Source organism: Aspergillus pseudonomiae (genome assembly GCF_009193645.1).
Source record: "Aspergillus pseudonomiae strain CBS 119388 unplaced genomic scaffold BDV37scaffold_33, whole genome shotgun sequence".
In the NCBI taxonomy this organism is placed as follows: domain Eukaryota; kingdom Fungi; phylum Ascomycota; class Eurotiomycetes; order Eurotiales; family Aspergillaceae; genus Aspergillus; species Aspergillus pseudonomiae.
Window position 1 is genome coordinate 180,209 of NW_022476025.1, and position 19,863 is coordinate 200,071.

Sequence of the window (19,863 nt, forward strand, 5' to 3'; positions counted from 1 at the left end):
ACGTCGATAGATGGAACCAATCAAATGGGCGGCGGGAACCACAGTTGATGTGACCGATCCGATCAGGTGCATGCAGGATGACTTCACGAACCAAATTTCAATCACTGTGAAAGCTTTGGACGCGATGTAATGATGAACACATTTTTCTTTGTTTTTTCATAGGGCCACAACACGTCGTATCCGACAGACAAGCAATTTCCACCCTCATGGTCACGATGGGTTTGTGGATCCTTTTCCCACATGCCCAAACCGTTTTGATGTGTAAGTTTTCAAACTATTGCTCAGGAAATCGCACCCATGAATAATGATAATAATAATAGCAGGGAAAATAAAAATAAAAACTGACGGAGAACACTCTTACAGGAAGCTTCTTCCGGACTTGCCGGAGGCTGTGCAGTCACTGTAGTGGGGACCTCTCTCTCTCATTTTTTTTTATTATTGCTTTTTTCCCTCTTCTTCCAATTCCTATTACACACACTTCTCCACTGGGAGCAACCACAGACTGATCAATGATCCATTGAGTTAAGGAACGGCGGAGCGAAAAGAAAAGAAATAAAAAACGGAGGAAAAGGAACGGTATTGAGATTACTAAACGTGGAAGCCACGAACCAAGTAACCCACTAACAAAGGTTCCGTTTCCTTGGTATCGGTAGTACGAATACGATATCCAACAAGATAAAGCATCAATCCTTGGGCTCCATCTCTCAGACATTTTTAGCCCGTTGTTAGCTCGACTCCAGTTCGACTATTGCCATTCACGCCTTTTACATGTGATTGCTCCTGCAGATTGTTCCTGTTGGTATCGTTATTTCTATCATTGCAACCATTGTTATTAGAACATTTCTTCCTTTGCGTATTTCTTTCTTTCCTCATATACAACTTCGTCATATCGTCGAATTCGAAGCATCACCTTCCCTGCATGTGTGATCCGAAGTTTTTCGCCGTCATCACTCATACTGCCCTCGAATATGGCTGTCCCCGCAGCTCCACCTGGGAGCCATGATCCGGTCAATGCCGCTGGGGAGCCCTCGCGGTTTCTGTCGAGACCTTTAATTGCTGGAAATACCAGCTCTGACAGCGATGAGCCGGTCGTAAACGGCGTGGATGTCGCTCGAGAGGACGAGGCTGACGGTATGGTTGGTGTCAGCATCGGTCGTGCCCAAAGTCGTATGAAGGCCCGTTCCACGCCGGCGGAGGAAAAGACACGCGCGATGGAACACAATGGGGGCTATTTTGACCCCATTCCAGACACCGACGACTCGAGCGGTCTTTATACCTCCGAGATCACTGATGAACCAGAGGAACTACCACAGAGCTCGAAACCAGAAGCTAGCCAACCGTCAGCTTCACTCCAGAATGTGGCACACCAAAACGGAACAGCGTTCTCTAAAGACGGCTCCAACAGTCGCACCAGTTTCACCCGGTCGATCTTAAAGAACGGCTTGCCCCTGCGTCCTCGGGCTTGGTCGGGCGATACCATGAAAAAGTTCCTGCCCGATTTAGGATATCTTACTAAACGGACTTCTTTGCCTTTCCGCTCTTCCCAAAATCGCTCCCGCAGTCAGACCCTGAAACCCTCCTCGTCCAAGTTGGCACTTGACCAGGAGGGAGAGTCTCATGCCAAGCCAAGACGCAGATCGTGGAACGATTCCGACTCGAATAACGTGCTCGTTGATGAGCCAATCTCCGATCTGAAACCCATCGACGGCGCGACGGCAGCCAAGCATTCATTTACCCGTCGGCCCAGCGCGACTGTTTCAGGCGCCCCGTTGATGCTTAGGAGATCATCTTCTGACCAATCCTTGTATCTGAGAGCATCATCTACTGCATCATCACTCGATCAGCGCCCCCAGTATGAGCACATTCACTCTCAAGTCAACAGCCGGTTCAAGGCCATCAAGGATAGTCTACAGGACTCGAGCAGCCGCCTGCTTAGCATGCCTAGCTTGCACTTGCAGGACTTGCGGAGTGACTGGGGCTATAAACCGTTCCTGGGAGATGTTGCGAATCGTAAAGGCAACAATTACGCCGATGAGCCGCCACCTACGAGTGACGCGCCTCGAGAACAAGCGCCACCTCAACTTGGAGCGCGTCCACCGCGAGTTAACTCCAATTCATGGCACCCCGTATTAAATGAGGCCGTGTCCGCATTAACTGGTGATGTTGTTATAATGGGAGGCTACCGAGGATCTATCTTACGTTCCGCCAAACCACCACAGCGTCAACTGTGGGTTCCAATGAAAGTTGGGCTCAATCTTCGCAAAGTAGACCTTGAAGTAGGCCTGAACCCGGAGGATGAGGAGCGCATGGAAGAAACGATTATTCCATCAGGGGTTCTATCGCACATCGGGCCAGTTGACATCTGTCGTCGACTGATGAAGCACCTCCGGAAGTCCGAGAATGCCGTCAAAGGTGATCTCCGCGTATGGGATTATGGCTACGATTGGCGCTTGAGCCCACATCTCCTCTCGAAAAAGCTGATCAAATTCCTGGAGGGCTTACCTTGTAATGCGCCCGGTGTTCCGCCCGAAAAGCGGGGGGCTTATGTTATTGCGCACAGTCTCGGAGGGTTGATCACCCGCCACGCCGTAAATCAGCGTCCGGAACTCTTTGCTGGTGTTCTCTACGCCGGTGTCCCGCAGCACTGTGTCAATATCCTCGGCCCTCTTCGCAATGGGGATGACGTATTGCTCAGTTCCCGTGTCCTCACGGCTCAAGTGAACTTCACCTTCCGGACCAGCTTCGCCCTCCTTCCCGAAGACGGGCACTGTTTCATCGACAAGCGCACCAAAGAAGAATATCGTGTGGACTTCTTCAACGTCCAGGATTGGGACGAATACCGGCTCTCGCCCGTCATCAACCCAGCTCTCCCGCCTATGACAAACAAGGGCTTCGGTCTCGGAGGCAACATTGGGAAACGCTTCTCCGCTGTTTTGGGTAGCAAAGATAGCTTGCCATCTGAGGATACACCTGACGACGATCAACAAGATCCGAACCAGCCCGGCCGCAGCAATCCAAATCCCACTACCGACCCAGCTGAAAAACTAGCCCCGAGCATTGAGGGTGTTGTTGGCCCAACGTCCAACCTCCGCGGCTCGGCCAACGTCAAATCCACCACTACCGTTACCATTCCACGAGCCACAGCTATCACCTATCTCGAACGCACCCTCTCCGAAGTCCGTCGCTTCAAGCAAGAACTTGCATTCAACCCCTCTCATCAATCCAGCAACAGCTACCCACCTTTCGCAGTTCTATACGGCAAATCTGTTCCTACCGTCTATGGCGCGCGCATCTCGACACGCGAACAAATTAAACATCAGGATGCCTACGATGACCTCGCATTCGCTGCAGGAGATGGTGTCTGTCTCGCGTCCGCAGCAATGCTGCCCCCAGGCTATCGAATCATCAAACATGGCCTGGTGAGAAGCGATCGCGGTCACGTCGGGTTATTGGGCGATCTGGAAGGCGTCGGCCAATGTCTTCGGGCTTTAGTGCGCGGAAGACGAGAGGGTGTAGGAATAAGCGATTCACCATTATCGACCTGATGATACCTTCCCGCTTTTATATTATCTCCCTCTTTTGCAACGATACCCACTCTCCCCTCTCCTATGCAGGAAAAGCCATCCTCATTCTGTCACCTTACACAATAAATCCTCTCCATACTTATTCCTGACGTTGTTTTGGATCATGCTCACGATGATGATCATACGAGTAATGACAAAAATTGCATTACATCTTCACAATATCCCAAAGAAAGAACTATATCTTGCATAAGGTGCTACGGTGCTATGTCTATATATATTTACTGTTTATAGAGAAACCTGTACATACATCAAATCTATCTGTTACTTTTCATCTTCTGCGTTGGGAACCGTAACCACATAGTCTATATTCATCTCATACAACTGTCCCGATATCTAAGCAAAAGAAAGGAAATAGATAGAACCCCTTTTTAAAGAAACAAAAAACCGAAATTGTATAATATGAAACACGCCTTATGCCAACATGAAACGAAGAAAAAACAAGGCATGACAGGACATGATAAATTTTGAAAAACCCTCCTCTAACCCGTCCGGGAGTTGGCAATGGTCAGGACTAGGATGTCTGTCGCGCCGACCTTGGTCAGCTCGTCCATCACGGTGGCGATCTTCTTCTTCTCGACCATCGAGCTGACGGCTACCCAGCCGTCAGCCTCGAGGGCGGTCACGGTCGGGGCACGCTTTCCTGGGGTGATGCTGGAGGCAGTGGCGAGTTCAGAGCGAGGGATGTTGTACTGGCACAGGACGTATTTCTGTGCGGCTGTAGTGAAGAAAGACATGTTAGCCAATGCAGGGTCAAGGATGGGTGAGAGTCTGAGAGCTGCAGAGGAGAGGGCAACATACTGATGACACCACGGATACGAGAGGTGATGAGTTCGACAAGAGGGCTCTGGGCCTTCCGGGACTTGACGAGAACAGAGGTACTCTCGACAACGGTATCGATGGCCTTGAGACCAGCAGCCTTCATGGTTTCACCAGACTCTGTGTGACATACATTAGACAAATTTCAGCGATTAGGATGGTGACATATCATCAACATACCAACAAGGTCGACAATTCCATCAGCGACACCCAATGCGCAAGCAGCCTCAACACTGCCACCAACATACTTGATCTTGGTAGAGAGCTTGCTGGTATCGTCAACACCCTCAAGCTTAGCGAAGAAGGCCTCGGTGAGGGCCGTGAAGCTGGTAACCACGTTGCGGCCAACCAATTGCTTCGCCTCGGTGATGTCACCCTTCTCCGGAACTTGCACCTGCAGCTTGCAGCCTCCGAAACCAAGGTCCATGATCTCCTCCACGCCAGAGATCTCACCGTTCGCCATCTGCGCATCGTGCTCAGCGACTTGGTCACGACCGGTGATACCGAGGTCGACGCGACCTTCGCCGACGAAGGTGGGAATATCTGCGGCGGGGAGGAAGATGAGGGCAATGGGGAGGTTCTTCACAAGGGCGATATCGAGGCGGGTTTCGCGACGGAATTGAATGTCAACGCCGGCAAGGAGGTCCAAGGTTGCCTGTTGGAGCCGACCCTCTGTTCTCAGAGATATGCGTATTAGCTGGAGTTCATGTTTCCTCCTGACAGGTTTGGTGTAGGAGGGCTAATGGGGCAAGTTGCGAAAGAGTGGTGGGGTGAGTCCTGCCGGGCTACTTGCTTTTAGGGACGGCGAAAAGGAGTCTTCCTTCGAGGCTGGACAGAGATTGTTAGTATGTGGAAGACACATTTGGAGGCCATTGCCTGTCTGAAGGTCTGCATGGTGGCATGGAAGCGATTGACTCACTGATTAACGAGATCCATAGTGACGATCAACCGCGCGGGGTAATTGTTGGAGGGATTGGAAGGGATGGGAGGGAGTGTAGCGGGCAGATTGTACAGTATATGAGAGTATGAAAGAAGATTAAGTCAGTGCAGGCAATATATGAGGTCCTACACGGCGTAAAATGACTCAGTGGGTGTTTCGCAGGGATGGGGCGAGTTGGGCCGGAGCAATGAACGAAATCGGAGCACCGCAGACTCTGAATTGGTGGGGGTTCTTGCTGCCTATATCCTCAGGTATCAACCGCGCATTGTGGAACCTCCAGCCGGTGATGCCCTACGAATCAGGCAATCAGATAAGCATGCTCTCGAAAGCAGTAATATGATTGGTTGATTAATGGACCAATGTTCCTGACAGAGGACGGCATTTGATGGATCCGCATACTAGTACTAGTTGGATGTACATTAGTAGTACATACTACTAATTAGCCTAAATCGTCCTTTGCGTGCCTGTGAGTACTGATAAGAAAGGACACACATCTCTCACATATTGAAGACTCAACGAGTCTAAATTTTAACAAAGCGTCCTTCAGCCGCTAGTACTTGACCGTGAGCGTTATGTCATGGAAGAACTGTACCGGTCTCCTGCTGCTTCAGTCACAACGAGGAGTTAAAACCCATATTTTCCTATTATACATATAGTGGTCTCTACTGCAACAACGCTAACATGCTTCAAAATACCAGGTATCGCGACATGATCATGATAGATAGGCCTTACTTGGTCCACCGTATCCAGTTATAACTGCTCCGCGCTGCTGATGAGTTGTTCAATCAAAGTCTCGTCGGCTTTTGCAGGATCAGATAAGACGTCTCCAACCGTCCTCACAAGTCCAGCTAGTCTCCGGCGGCGTATTTTCTGTTCTAGTTCGGCACTCTTCTGTTTAGCCAGCTCGATTAGAGGTGCTGGTAAGTTTGCTAGACGCGCTACGTTTAATCCGTAACTGCGATGCGCTACGCCCTCTCCCACCTCGTAAAGGAACGTGATCTCTTCTTCCGTCAACCCCGACTCGGTAAAACGCATGTGTACGTTCCGAAGTTCATGGTCAGGGAAGGAGTGTATCATTGAGGAAAGGTGTTGATAGTGGGTGATGAAAAGCGTGAGACTTTGGATTGACCGAATCATATAATCGAGAACCGCTTGCGCAATTGCAACACCATCGTGCGTAGACGTGCCTCGACCCAGTTCATCCAGAATGACAAGTGAGCGAGGCGTCGCTTGTTTTAGGATATCTGCTGTTTCCGAAAGCTCGACCATGAATGTGGATTCTCCAGCCAGCATGTTGTCAAAAGCTCCCATGCGGGTAAACACAGCATCTAGCATACCAAGCTTCGCTGACTGTGCAGGCACGTAGGAACCAATCTGTCCCATAATGGCTATGAGTGCCACTTGTCGAACATAGCTAGACTTCCCGCCCATGTTAGGGCCTGTAACAAGAAGAGCACGGGTCTTGTCGCTGTCCAAATCAATATCATTGGGAACATAGCTGTCCAACAAAAGTTGTTCAACCATTGGATGACGCCCTTGGTCAACATGAATGCATGTGCGGTCCGTGTATTCGGGTTTCACGTAGCCAGGCTGATTAGCGATAGTCGCAAGAGAAATTAGGCAGTCGAGCGTCGCAAGGAACTGTACACTATCACGGAAAGATTGGTAACTGGCGGATATCTCACCCAGGAAGCTTGCGTACGCCTTATCACAACCCGCCGCTAAAGCCTCCTTATGCTGATCCCGCTGTCGTAGAAGCCTGATAACTTCCGGGGTATGAAATCTTGAAACTGCTTTGGTACCAGATATTTTTACCCACGATGCTGGCACTTTTTTGATGGACGGTGACTTGTTTTCAACCGCAATCAGGTATTCAATGCCCGCAACTGTGACGTATTCTACTTTCTTTTTCCCAAGACACTCACCAACTGTGGAGCGATGTTCTTCAAGATCGTGTTCCACAGCACCAATTCCAAGCTTGTGTTCAGTAATCTCATCTGTCTCCTCTGATTCTCTGAAGAACTCATATTTGTCGTCATTCTTCGCTGCATGCATGTTTATTTTGTCCAGAAAGTGCACGACATCTTCTAGGATTGTTGGAAGAGATGCTACTGCTTTGCTTATGAGAGGCGACGAGAATCCAGTATCGGCAGGAGACTGAACACCAGCAAATTCCTGCGCAATCATCTGTAAAGTTTGGAGGAGAGTGAGAAGCTCGGGCCGGGTGCACTGTGGGTTGTTTAGCATTAGTTATCGCGGAAATGGTTCATCATGGATTACCTTTCCGTAGTAAACCCTGATCAAGGACTTTTCCAGATCAGTCTTGATTCTACCAAGCAGACCCTTCAGCCGTTCTACGAGAGCGACCCTTTCTGAGCTCTTCAGTTCCTCAACAGCGTCCACTCTTTCTTCAAGGCTAGATTTATCTAGCAAAGGACGTCCCACCCATTTACGTAGCATTCTTTGCCCAAAACGGGTCTGTGTTCGATCCAACGTCCAGAAAAGACTGCCTTTGGTGGAGTGATCTGTCTGGTTATGATATATTTCAAGACTGTTCAAAGTATTTGCGTTGAGAAGCATGTGTGATCGAGACGAAAAGTGTTGGAAATACTTTGTAAGCTGGAAAACGTGCTCCAAGCCATACTCTGACATATGTTTAATCATGGAAGATAAGCAGATGGTGACCTGTTCGCTTAGATTGAGCACCCGCTGAAGCAGGCTGCTCGCCTGCGCATCATCTGTGGCGTTCGCATTCTTCATCCTCTCCGCGTAGAAACTCGAGACATGGCTATGTGACTCGGCCGCCGCCGTTTTAGCTTTAGGGAACTTCTCAACGCGAATCTCGTCACCAAAAGCATTAGTCTTGTTCCCAGACAGGTGTTGAACAAGCTTTTCCGTGGCTCTTGACAAATCACCAACTATAAGAACCTCACAAGGGGCCAGATGAAGGAGTCTAGTTTCGATCTCGCTTCTCATGAATCCGTCTTCAAACTCGTCATACACTATGTCACCTGTTGCTGGCTGAACAGCAACAATGCCAACATTCACCTTTTCGTCATTTCCCCAGCCTTTTGCATTTGTCTCTGTAATACAAAGCATGTACCCCGTTGCCATTGAAGTACCAGCGGCTGATATAGACGCTGTAGATCCTTCCAGGCCCTCCATATCATCAATATACGTACCCTTTGTGTATAAATTGGTGAGTTTGCGTCCAAAGGGCGCATTGCGATTATCGCCAGCAGCTTTAAGGGCAGCGGTTTCCATTTGTCGGACAACTCCGACTTTGTGTCCGGCCGAAACGAGACGCTTAACGTGAACATGCAATCTATGCACCGGTATACTTGCCGATGCAAAGCGGTCAAGATGGGCCTCCGAAGGATCTAAAACACTTTGAGTAAAGGCGAGGAGAACGAGGTAGGGCGTGAATTGAAACCGATACTTACGTTCATCGAACCTGAATTTTCCAGGAATACAGACAATATTCAGCTCCTTCGCAGCTGTTCTAGCATCCTCGCCAAAAAACCGGAACTTGTATCCCACCTCTACTACCAAAACCGTATCCATATGTTTCCGCTTGATATCAATAACCTGCTTCTCCATAGGAGTAAGCTTGTGCCCGCCTTTCTTGGTCGCGGCTTTCCCTTTAGCTGCAGGGGGCGGAGAGGTTTCGTCATCCTCATCGCCCTCGCCAACTTCCCCGGGGACAGCTTCATGGGCCGTACTTCTGCCAATTCCGATGAGACAGTCCGGTCCACCTAATCTCCGTACAAACTTCTGGTGCAGCTTCTCTCTTTCTTTTGTCCGTTCTTTCGTTTCTCCCTCCGTAGCTGGCGAGCTGGCGAACTTGGAGAGCTCCGTTTTTTGGCTACTGTCCGATAACCTAGGACGCTCAATGTGGGTTTCTTTTGGAGATTCGGTGGTGTTTTGTGAATAGGACCCGTTTGTTCTCGCTCGCTTTGGCGCCGGAGCAACCACATCGTCCTCATCATCAACATTGTTTAACCGAGTACTGCAATTTTCCTTTAAGACTTCTTCCTTTTTTGTAGCCTCTTCCCCTTCTTGACCTCCTTCATCTTTTTCCAGTGCATCATTCAAGGTGCTTTCCTGCGAGAGTTGTGGCTTCTTTGTGAAAAAGCTCGAGATGGTCGGTTGTTTTCGCTTCAAATTTGGAGAAGATGACGGTTGAGAAGATAAAGGCATCGTTTACTGCCCGGGTGTTTATCGAAGCCACATAGGCTTCAATACAGGTGCTTTATTGCTTGGTACTCCAGGAAGAAAAAAAAATTCAACGAGATAGGCGAGATGGAGTAATGAATCAGCGGCGAAGGGAGAGGTGGCAAAGGAAGCTCTCGGCGATAGGTTTTCGTAAAAAGCATTCGAGATAGACCTAGTAAACAAGCATTAGAGGCCAGAATACCATGCTGCCATTAGCTGTTAATTGTCGCGCATGGTATTAATGTCTCGCTGCTCAAAACATCTAATGAAATCCTTGGCAAGTCCGCGGCTTCGGAGCTTAACGCGTAAAAAGACGCGGTAACCGTGTTCCATTTACTTGTTACGTACTCCGGAGTGACTTTACACTACGCACCAAACAAGATTCCTCCACTTTACTTTTCCGCTCTAGGTCCGACTTGGAGCCGCTTTTAGCTCACTGAGCGGCGCTGAGCGTGGGGTGAGCACAGAAGTGCGTCTCCCAAACTAAACATGTTCATACTCTTGTTGTGCACCAATAGCATGACTCTCATTTCTTATCAAAGTTTAGCTTAACATTCAACTATAGAACACGACCATTAATGACTTATGGATGATGTTCTTACCTATTATTTTGGACATCGACATGTTTCACGGCGCCAGGTATCTTGGGTCTTTTCTATACTATAGGTAAATTCCTCGACAAGCCGAGCAGGGTGGGGATTTGAAAGTATATTCAATGCTGACCCAGTTGCCATGCAACATGAATTGGAAGCCCAAATCCAAACCACCCAGACCTTTCTAAAGCTCCGCTAGTAGATGCGAACCAGTTCTTTTAGAAGAGTCCCATCTACATTCGTCATTCCATCAGCCCTGCCAGCTGGATCCTGCAGCCACGCGGTGTCCGATCTCTTGGTACGATATGCACATACAAGGCTACGTCCTTCAGTAGAGGGCAAATCTCCATATGCTACAACAAGCAACAAGACTGACATTCTAACCCCACAGACGGTGTATGTATACTACTTCATCAAGGCAATGTCCCAGCGTGCCAGCAAGCCACGGAACAAGTGATAAGTACCAGAAAGGAGGTATAAATTATGAAGCTATGTTGTACGCGGATGGTCTGGCGAAGTGCCTGGCTATAGTGAATGTTTCATCATGAGATGTTTCGTAGCGTACCGCTAAGTGAGAAACGTATACGGGGTCGAGGACCAAGTCTTCTACTAGTAGTTCGCCCCGCTGGCACCCGATTGCTAATATCAATTAAAGCCCTAATAATCCCTCCTTTCACCCCTACACACCCAATATGTCCATCTAACATCTATTTTCCTGCACCCATTCCTGCCTCAGCGCAGCTGCATGGATAAAAAATTTTTTTTTTTTTTTGGTAAAATTTCGCTAGATTATCGATGACAAGCTACCTATAAAAATCTCAGTCTTGTAAAGACCGAACCAAGGAGTTGTTTTCAGATTAGTGGCAATCTACGCTTCTATCCAAACAAAACATCTTTCCTTCTGTCTCCATAATCAGGCTCGCTCAATTCTTCCTCAGCAGCCTTGCGAAGAGCAGCAGCACACCCGTAGCCCCGATACTTATCCCCGAGTACAGCTGTATGCCCAGATACAATCCCGTATGATCCAGAATAGCCCCTGCAACAGGCGAACCGCACAAGGACCCCAAGCCACACAACACTGAACACATGCCCATTCTTGTTCCCAAGGTCTCAAGATTCGGAGTGAGGGTGGTCAAAGCAACAGCGGGCAGTGCAACAAAAGTGCCGGAGAAAAACCCATATAAGACGGCGAATACAATCAAGCCACCCGAGTCCGAAATAGCGATCCAGCACAGCGACAAAAGCCCACTGATAATGGCACTCCCCAGGAGGATGCTCAAATGACCAAGATGACGGGCCAGAAGTCCCGGAATAATTCTCCCTGGAACGGAAGCAGCATTGAGGATGGAGACTAGATAGAAGGCGAGTGGTTCTGCCATAGCGTGCTTCTGGATGGCATAGGCTTCAATGTAGAAGATGGGTTGAAAAAGCCAATGTAGCCAAAGAACATGGCCAAGCAGGAAAGAGCGTATGGGGTCTCTTTAAAGGCGGAGAGTTCTGTTAGGACCCGTCTGTGGTTTGGTGCTTGACGCACGCGCATGACGCACAGGGAAAATGCACTTGTTGCAAGAGCTATAAGTCCGAGGACTCTCGTAGACCATCCAAATCCGATGCGAGGCTGGAGTTGACGAAAAACGATGGGATAGAGGACGCCGCCCAGACTGCTTCCGGACCCGGCGAGGGCGGTTGTATGTTAGTAGAGCGTTCTGCAACGCAGTGGGGACAACATGAGATCGGTACCACGAGTTGAAGAAGAGGAAAAAAGATCCTGCCACCTGCAACCAGGCCCGGAGACCACCATTCGGCGGCATAGTATAGGCTGTGTTCTGCTCGGGGGTATGCGAATTGACCTCTTTGATTGGCCCGGGCTTTTCCATGGTGTCACTCTGCTGGTGCGACATTTTGGTTGTCATACAGAGGGTAGAGGGATGATTGTTCAAGATGATGCCTGGAGGATTCTGAGTCGAATCTTGGAGCGAATACTTAATCCGCCAGGAATTGAGTAATCGCAGCCTATTGTACCGTTCCTGGAGAATGGATTCCCCGACTACCCGCATTTGGAGCTACTAAACATGTTCGACTGGATCGATTGGGATGGGAGTATTGGTGGTTGATGTTTCAGGGCGTACCAAGTACCGATAGTCTATAGTCGAAGATTCACCACTTGTGTAGAAACCAGCAGTTAGTCGGTATGAGAGAACACAGAGGAGAGATATGGATAATGAAGAATTGTTCAAGAAAATCAAATGGGTAGGGCAGGATTAATCAAGCGTAAGCGGATTACTTGCTCGAAGAGTCATCTGCGTAGTCATTCAAAGCACCACACCCCCATCACTGTGCAGACCACCATAGCTCTATCAGCAGTATCTGATCCCTCTATATAGCCAACCTCTGAACCATGTCAAATGATGTATCAAATGTTCCCTTTCTAATGCAAAAACACGACCGTAAACCAAAGATGACTACACCAGTCACGCCCCCCAAGCACAGGAAAAGAAAAGAGTGTAGATTCCTAAGGAGACATAGATATGTACTATCACATCCCATTCCGCCCCTTCCCATAATTGGGTGCCCGACCGACTGTGGATTACGTTAACTAGTTGCCCCTGTCCTAGTAATATTCTCAGATTTCATGGGTTCATATTATGGATTTAGAGAAAGTGTTACTTTACACACGGTTTAGAGAGCCGGTTCCAGTCACATAGGAGCTGCTCAGGGATTGCTACCCCAATTGGGTAAACAAATGGGATATCCATTGCGGCAGCATAGTTCACAGTCACTACTAACTATTCCGCCCTCAGTGAAAAATTAAGAGTTGACAGGTCAAGACGATGACAAATAACACTTATTATCTATGTGAAGCATAATTTATGCGTTTGATAGTTGAAATGGTGCGTGAGTAAGTACTGATGCCTCACCCAACCATGTGCATCGATCGTGATGAATCATTATTCATGCTTTATAGAACGTCGGCTATAATTATACGCGGGCAAGTTCGGCGCAGGCCTCCATCTTTATGCAGCAGCGACACTGTTCTTAGTCATCCCTTCCCTGAATCCTGCTAGATGGTACGCGAAAAGTCGGCCTGCCCAATATACAACGCCAATGATGGCCGGAGGGTGAGACTCCTTAGCATTCAGGTCAGGTCCATTAGGTTCAAGGTGTCTAATGTTTTGGATCGCACGGTATGGCTTTCGGTCCGGTTCTGCCGTGAAACGGGCTTGTGGTATAGAAAACAATCAGAATGCAAGCAGTAATCAAGAGTGCGACAAGAAAAGAGGGCATAGCAATGACAAATCCTAGCAGGAGCTCCCATCCAAATATAGTCGCTCAAAATCATCATCTTCGATATCGGAAATGGTCGCCTCAGGAGACGTCACGTACGTTGCATCCTGAAAAGAGAGACCGTTGCTGGTGTCCATGGTGTATATAGGATTCTCTTCAGCTGATAATTTTGGAAACGAGGCTGCTAGCGGATTATATGAATATCCTACATGACTATCGTGCCCATCGAACATGTTTAGCTCGATGCGTTGGCTATCGCCGAAAAGAAACTGTGACGGATAACCAGTATTACTGGCTAGATGTCGCTTGATGACGGGAGAGTGCCAGCCTACAAGAGGATCGATTCGGCCGTGAGCATCCGATAGAGGATCAATATTCTCTTTGTCCGTAGTGAAACGGCAAAGCCTCTCTGCAAATTCTGAGATATAATTGCTGGAAAGTACCGAGCTAGGGGTGCGAGTTGTGGTAGCTTCTTGTTGCAGGAAGAGCGCATCAGAAGATGCAACTAGTCCAAAGTGCAAACCATCACCACAATGTTGGTCTGAAATATTTTGGTTTGGTGTGTCACAGAAGATCTTTAACCCAGTGCGCGACCTAGACTCAGGCCCATTGAATGTCAATGCGAAGTCGTCCGCGCTCTCTCCATGAGTTAGTTGATTACCACCACTTGGCGCTTCTGGGGAGGTGGCTCGCGTGAAATATGAATCTCTGTGGTTCAAGTCCTGCCCAACGGTGATCGGGACATGTTTAACTACTTTCTTCTTCCGCTTCCTGTCCTGTCCACGTTGAATGTTGGCGTCGGTTTGAGAGAGGGCACGTTTCAAACGAGTTGATCTCCGCCTTGGTATCGGTGTTTCCCCTTTTAGAGGACTACTGTCCTCTACATTGCCAGAGATCACACGCTGTTTCCGTAAGATTCCGGTAGGGGAAAATATGAGTTCTGTAGGCTCAACACCCATGGAAGTCTTCTCCATCATCCTAAGAGCACTTTCATCCTTCTTCTGATTGCGTTTGCGCCTCATTTGCGCAGTGGCCGAATCGAAGATATCCATTCCCGGCCAAAGAACCCCTTTGAGTCTAGCGATCTCATCCACCCTGTCCTTGTCCACTTCGCTCTCGATGTCATCAACAAGGGGATCGTAACTTAATAGTTGTCGATTTAGCAACTGCGAGGCCATTTGCGCTGTGTGTCCCAACGTTTTAGACCAACTAGGCGTGCATTCCAAGTCAAAGCCTCCCTCATCGTCTGAACCAAACACACGCTCTTGCTTCCACTGGCAGGCCGCGGCTTCTGTGGAGATTTGAGAACCAGGCGTAGGGTGCAATAAATGGCTCGATTCTGCGTTTGCTTGCACATCGCGATTTGGAGAAGCGACCCCAGTGACGCAGTCCGCAGAGACATATGTGCCTCTGTCGCTATCATCATGCTCCATATACACACCTGACGTAACGAGGCGTGGGTCTAAGTAATCAGGAAGCGCGTTGCCATGTGGCGAGCGTACCGGCCCTGTAGGACTCTTGTGCCCATGATCTTCCTTTGCAGGGCACGTTTTGTCATGAGGTGCCGCTGTTCCGTGGATCCTTTTCCTACGAGCATCTTTCGAGGCTAATCGGTCAGAGAGTAATTTCGCAAGGTTATTGGCCTTGTACCATCGATCATATTCATCGAGGAGGATAACTGCTTGGGATTCTTGATGACTGCGGACTTGTAATTTAAAGTAATGAGAAAGGTGAGCCTTGGATGAAACGTGAGTCAACAAATGGGACACATCACTAAATTTGGGTTTTTTGGGGCATATGTTGCAGAAAAGTGCAGCCGCATCCATCGTAGATGACCTTGAAGGAAAGTGAAAGAGCCAATTAGGTCGAGATCAAAGAGGCAACAGGTTAGAGCTGCCAGGTGCAAGTCGTTACATGCATAAAGCCTAAACAATCCAAATACTGGGCGAAAAGCCAATATAGAAAGACTGGCCCTCGTGGCGGTAGACTGAAGATATCAGAAGACTTGCCCTGCAGAATCGAAACTGGCAGGGCAGGTGCTAGAATGGGGAGAAAGACATATTCTGTTCCACATAGGCAACTGGAGAAGGAACTCCTCACAAACTTCTAACTGGGCAGGCACCTGCTTGAACACGACTAGACCGGACAAGGCACTTCACCGTGACCTCCACCAAAGTACATACAGTAGCATTTACTACTGAGAGCCTCGAGGGCGTCAGGCAAGAGCAAATGAATAAAATTGGGAACCTCAAGTCATCTCTCAAATGTACAATTTGAATTCGTATTGAAAGATAAAAGACACTGCTACCATTATGGGTTACATAAGACCATGGAAGATCATGTGCCACTGTGTCTTAACAACCTTTTTAACAGGTTATTGTGAGGGGGTATGAAGCGGAAATAAGTCACAGTGCCAATTATTCTTCTCCTGCCTTGTATCCCATAATCCATGAAATGAAGGCAAAATGGGTTATTAGATTGCAGGAGGTGCTAACTACGAACAATCGAGTAAAGTAACCGTTGTCACTTCGATAAACACTTTGTTATTGCTTTCGGCATACAACTAGCCCTCGTTAGCGCCCCCCTGCGGTTATAGGAACTTGAAGACAGGTAACTCACTAAACAGGATCTACTTCTCCAACACCGTCATACCCCAGGAGACTCAACCCAGCGAGGGCAAAGTGTGTATGGAAAACGTCGACCATATTACCAGGCCGGTCTCCAAACCCACCATTCTCCGGGTCCTAGTTTGGGTTAGAAACACGACATTTGGCCAATTCAGTTGGAACTAACCTGGCAACGCAGGATAAACGCAGCAAGCTTGTCACCATTAATCCAGTGAAGCTTGTCGATCATGGCCAAACTGGCCCCAACCCACCAGCTATAGCATGCATCTTCCAACTTCTCCGGACGTCCGTTGAAGCCTCCATTATCCACCTGTCTTTCGCTAAGCCAACCACCCAAGCGGTCCTTATTAATCAAGTCCAATCGCCCGGCAATCGCCAAAGCCCCTACACAGGTGAAGACCTGTCCAGAATGTGACTCTGCACCAGGGTGGATGCCATAACCTCCATCCAGGTTTTCACATTTCTGGACATAGGCAACGGCCTTCGGGACATCAATAGTATCCAGGAGGCCTAAGAGTGACAATGCATTGAACGCACCATACAAGAACCGTGTGTCCAACTCACCCCACTCGTCACCCATGAACGAGCCGGTTTCCTTGTCCTGTAATCCAGCGATGAAAGAGCCAACTTTCCGTTTGCCTCCAAGGCCACGCTTCTCCAATTCATCCACTGCATCCAGCATTACAAGGATTTGGACAGCAGAGACGGTGTACAGCATATGAGCGTCATGTCCAGGTGCAGCCCCAAACCCACCATTCTCACGCTGACAGGAGAGAACAAAACTGATCGTATCTTCACGAGGCAAGGCTTGAGGACAGCCGAGAAGATGCAAGGCTGTTAAGCCCCAGTAGACCCCATTAAGCCGAAGATGCTCCGTGAGCCAATATTCAAGCTCATCCCTCCTCTAGCATCACCTGTCAACCATCTTCCCCATCACTAAAAGATGGTAAGAATGACGCACGCTGTCCAGATTTTTAATGTACTCTACATGTTTTTGAACACATAGATACTGGTCAGTCTGACCACCCCCCGAGACTAGGGACATAATTTACGCGGGGGTAGTGTAAGTTAGTAGCTCAGTCACTAGCACAAAGCCAGCTAGCTTAGGGTATAACAGGGAGCTGCCAGGTTTTAGTTAAAGGGTTTAAGGGAGGAAAAGATAAATGACAATGAAGACTTCACAGGCTACGCCAAAAGTGAGTCATGCATGGTCTTTGGAAAGACAAAATGAAAGGTTGATTGTCACGGTACTGTCAGTGCTTGTAGCGTCTATATTCGGCAAGCTAGTGAGATTCGGGGAGGTGAAAAGGGAAAAGAGCTTTTTTGCAGGGATGAATGAGTGTGGTCGGGTACCGAGGGCTTTCTTCCACGTGACTTAGCGCCACCGGGTGAACCGCCGGCGCAAAAGCGGGGCCATGTTTCAGACAGTCTTGGGATCGCCAGGGCGGCCGGCGGTGTGAACAGTAACCCCTGAGCGCTTCCGGTTTGCCCCTGGGTCCCTGCTTTTGCAACCTGCGTTTGGTAGCAGTTAATCGTATTCAGTGGCTGCTGATCCTTGTTTTTGTCTCTATGTGGTTCTATGTAGGTCCGTGTTGGTCATGGAATAAAGAAATGTACTTGCTGATGGTACTTGCTCATAGTAATAATAATAGTAATCCTGTTTCAGTTCTTCAATATCTTAGTGGTGTCTAGAGAGACTGTGGGAGTACAGGAGCGGATCCTGGAGTTCACAATGAATCCTTCCCACGTGTCCATATATTGTCTCCATCTCAGAATATAATTCAAATTATGCACATATGGAGTACTAGATAACTAAGTACGTACAATGTAAAGTATGCTCCTATTGAGAACACCTATAGGAGCTAGTGAATGGCCCAATAATATATATTTTCTCCACTTTTTATCATCAATCTATTCATGGTGTAGAGTACGGCAATGTACGGAGTTGTCCGTGTAAAAAAGAAAAGAGAGGGAGCGAAAATTGCCCAATGTATGGAGTACGGAGTACGTAACGGGCAAAGTCATGGGTATCTTAGAATAGATGGCAGGTTTTACTTTAGCATTCCAGCAATCCAGCAACTATTTTTTTTTTTCCTTTTTTTTTTTTTTTTGCTTTTTTTTTTTTTTTTTTTTTTTTTTTTTTTTAGGTAAAGAAGACACCTGGCGGGGCATTGCCTATATATGTGTCTATCTTCCTTTCTTGTTCTCTGGTACAAATTCCTTTTTATATCATCCCCACTAGCGGTATCACGATGCCATGTGTGAACCGTGGTAGCAAGTCCACTTGAAGCTCAGAAGGATCAGCCGATACATGAAAAATGGGGATCATTTGTATTTCTCTCATTCTTTTCCCTCACGGACTAACCTGTTCCGTGCAAACATTCAGATATTACAACACAATCATAAAGAAAATGATGAACAATCAGGACAGATAATTTTGACTTTGAAATGTATTAGTGGTAACTGATAGTCAAGCCTACTTAAATACACCCTAGTGATGCTATGACCGTCTCCGCGCCAGGTACCTCGTTCGCGTCGAGTCCACTGGCCGTTGATTCGCTCATGCCATGGAACGGCGCCCCAGCGGAATATCCGGTCAACCAATACATCGCTGCAATTACTGTATCTTCGTCGGAGCGTACATCATCCCGCCCAAGGCACCAGCTGCCAGGCCCAATATTTTAGGCCAATCAATGACGCCACTCTATTATTTGGATGGGTCTTCCCGATCTTTCGGTGTATACCTAACCCTTGTACACATTCACTTCCCTATACACCATGTGTTCCTCTGCATAGTCTACTAGGGGGGCTATGGTAAGCCACAGAACACCATGATGTATAACCTATACGCCTACTTATTATTAGATAACCCTACAATCTTAACTGTTGGGAACTACCTGAGTCATGAACAAGGGAGTACAAAGTAGACAGGATTATATCATCAAACACAATGTAACTATCTTCCAATGACCTGAACATGTTCTGATACTTCAACTAGCTCGACGATCGGTCGGTGGGTTGGACCAAACGTCACGCTCGACACAAGAAGCTAAATTCTCTCTCTTCCTTCTATTTTATTTTATTTCTAATTTTTTTGCCCCCTTCCTTTTAATTTGGTTCATACGGTTACTTTCCAACATTGGCCCTGGGGTAAATCGTAAACTTAGAAAGAAGAAAAAAGAAAAATATTAGACGAAGAGGAAGAGATCTGTATAGGGTACTTGAGGCCTCCATACATAACTTCCGCCGCGTCTCTCACGGAAAACCCCATCGGTGCACTAGATACAAATAGGCTTTTCCATAGCGCTCAAAAAAGCCACGCAGTACGGATTACTAGCAATTCTGGAGCCTGGCACAACGCCAGCTCCACTATCAGTTCGCCCCCTTAAAGAACGGAGGCTTCTTAGCCTGACACACTGCCGCGCTTGCATAACGCTGTCAAGGAATGTGTCGAGTCTGAGCACTTACAGAACCGTGCGAGAATCACTCTCTCGTGTCAAGGCTTTTGACGACAAATCCTCTCGTTCCCATTCATTTCAATCTCGTTTCGGTGTTAAATTCCTGTTTTTTATTGTTTTGGTTTTTCTTCTTAGGTAGCCTTCTGTCCTCACTTTAACCATCCGACGATAGCACGCTAGTCGCTCCTCTCTTTACCGACCGCCCTCTGAACGCCGCTCCGCAGCCCAACATTAAAAAAAGAAAAGTCAAGGGAGAGAAAAAAAAAAAAAAAAAAAAAAAAAAAAAAAAAAAAAAAAAAAAAAAAAAAAAAAAAAAAAAAAAAAAAAAAAAAAAAAAAAAAAAAA

At 47.8% G+C, this 19,863-nt stretch overlaps 5 protein-coding genes across 5 annotated transcripts; 1 reads left to right on the forward strand and 4 right to left on the reverse strand.

The window, feature by feature from the left end:
* Window positions 1-796: 796 nt before the first annotated feature.
* Window positions 797-3,838, forward strand: BDV37DRAFT_118516 (uncharacterized protein). The gene has a single exon (XM_032078537.1). The coding sequence runs from the start codon at window positions 969-971 to the stop codon at window positions 3,543-3,545; it is 2,577 nt and encodes an 858-aa protein (XP_031941417.1). The 5' UTR covers window positions 797-968; the 3' UTR covers window positions 3,546-3,838.
* A 12-nt stretch (window positions 3,839-3,850) lies between these two features.
* Window positions 3,851-5,817, reverse strand: BDV37DRAFT_248176 (ATP phosphoribosyltransferase). The gene is made up of 5 exons (XM_032081966.1): window positions 5,320-5,817; window positions 5,194-5,228; window positions 4,581-5,072; window positions 4,383-4,520; window positions 3,851-4,299 (listed from the first exon to the last, which is right to left on the reverse strand). The coding sequence occupies exons 1-5, from the start codon at window positions 5,334-5,336 to the stop codon at window positions 4,064-4,066; spliced, it is 918 nt and encodes a 305-aa protein (XP_031941418.1). The 5' UTR covers window positions 5,337-5,817; the 3' UTR covers window positions 3,851-4,063.
* Window positions 5,807-9,860, reverse strand: msh3 (mismatch repair protein MSH3). Its single transcript, XM_032081967.1, has 3 exons — window positions 8,784-9,860; window positions 7,621-8,720; window positions 5,807-7,569 (listed from the first exon to the last, which is right to left on the reverse strand). The coding sequence occupies exons 1-3, from the start codon at window positions 9,538-9,540 to the stop codon at window positions 6,091-6,093; spliced, it is 3,336 nt and encodes a 1,111-aa protein (XP_031941419.1). The 5' UTR covers window positions 9,541-9,860; the 3' UTR covers window positions 5,807-6,090.
* A 1,211-nt stretch (window positions 9,861-11,071) lies between these two features.
* Window positions 11,072-12,049, reverse strand: BDV37DRAFT_283148 (putative MFS monocarboxylate transporter; the record flags this gene model as incomplete). The annotated part of the gene is made up of 2 exons (XM_032087232.1): window positions 11,072-11,627; window positions 11,709-12,049. 2 exons carry the CDS (start codon window positions 12,047-12,049, stop codon window positions 11,072-11,074), a joined length of 897 nt encoding a protein of 298 aa, XP_031941420.1.
* A 1,398-nt stretch (window positions 12,050-13,447) lies between these two features.
* On the reverse strand, window positions 13,448-17,105 carry BDV37DRAFT_283149 (Rab geranylgeranyltransferase subunit beta BET2; the record flags this gene model as incomplete). The annotated part of the gene is made up of 4 exons (XM_032087233.1): window positions 13,448-15,131; window positions 16,053-16,177; window positions 16,227-16,964; window positions 17,022-17,105. 4 exons carry the CDS (start codon window positions 17,103-17,105, stop codon window positions 13,448-13,450), a joined length of 2,631 nt encoding a protein of 876 aa, XP_031941421.1.
* Between the last annotated feature and the right edge of the window lie 2,758 nt (window positions 17,106-19,863).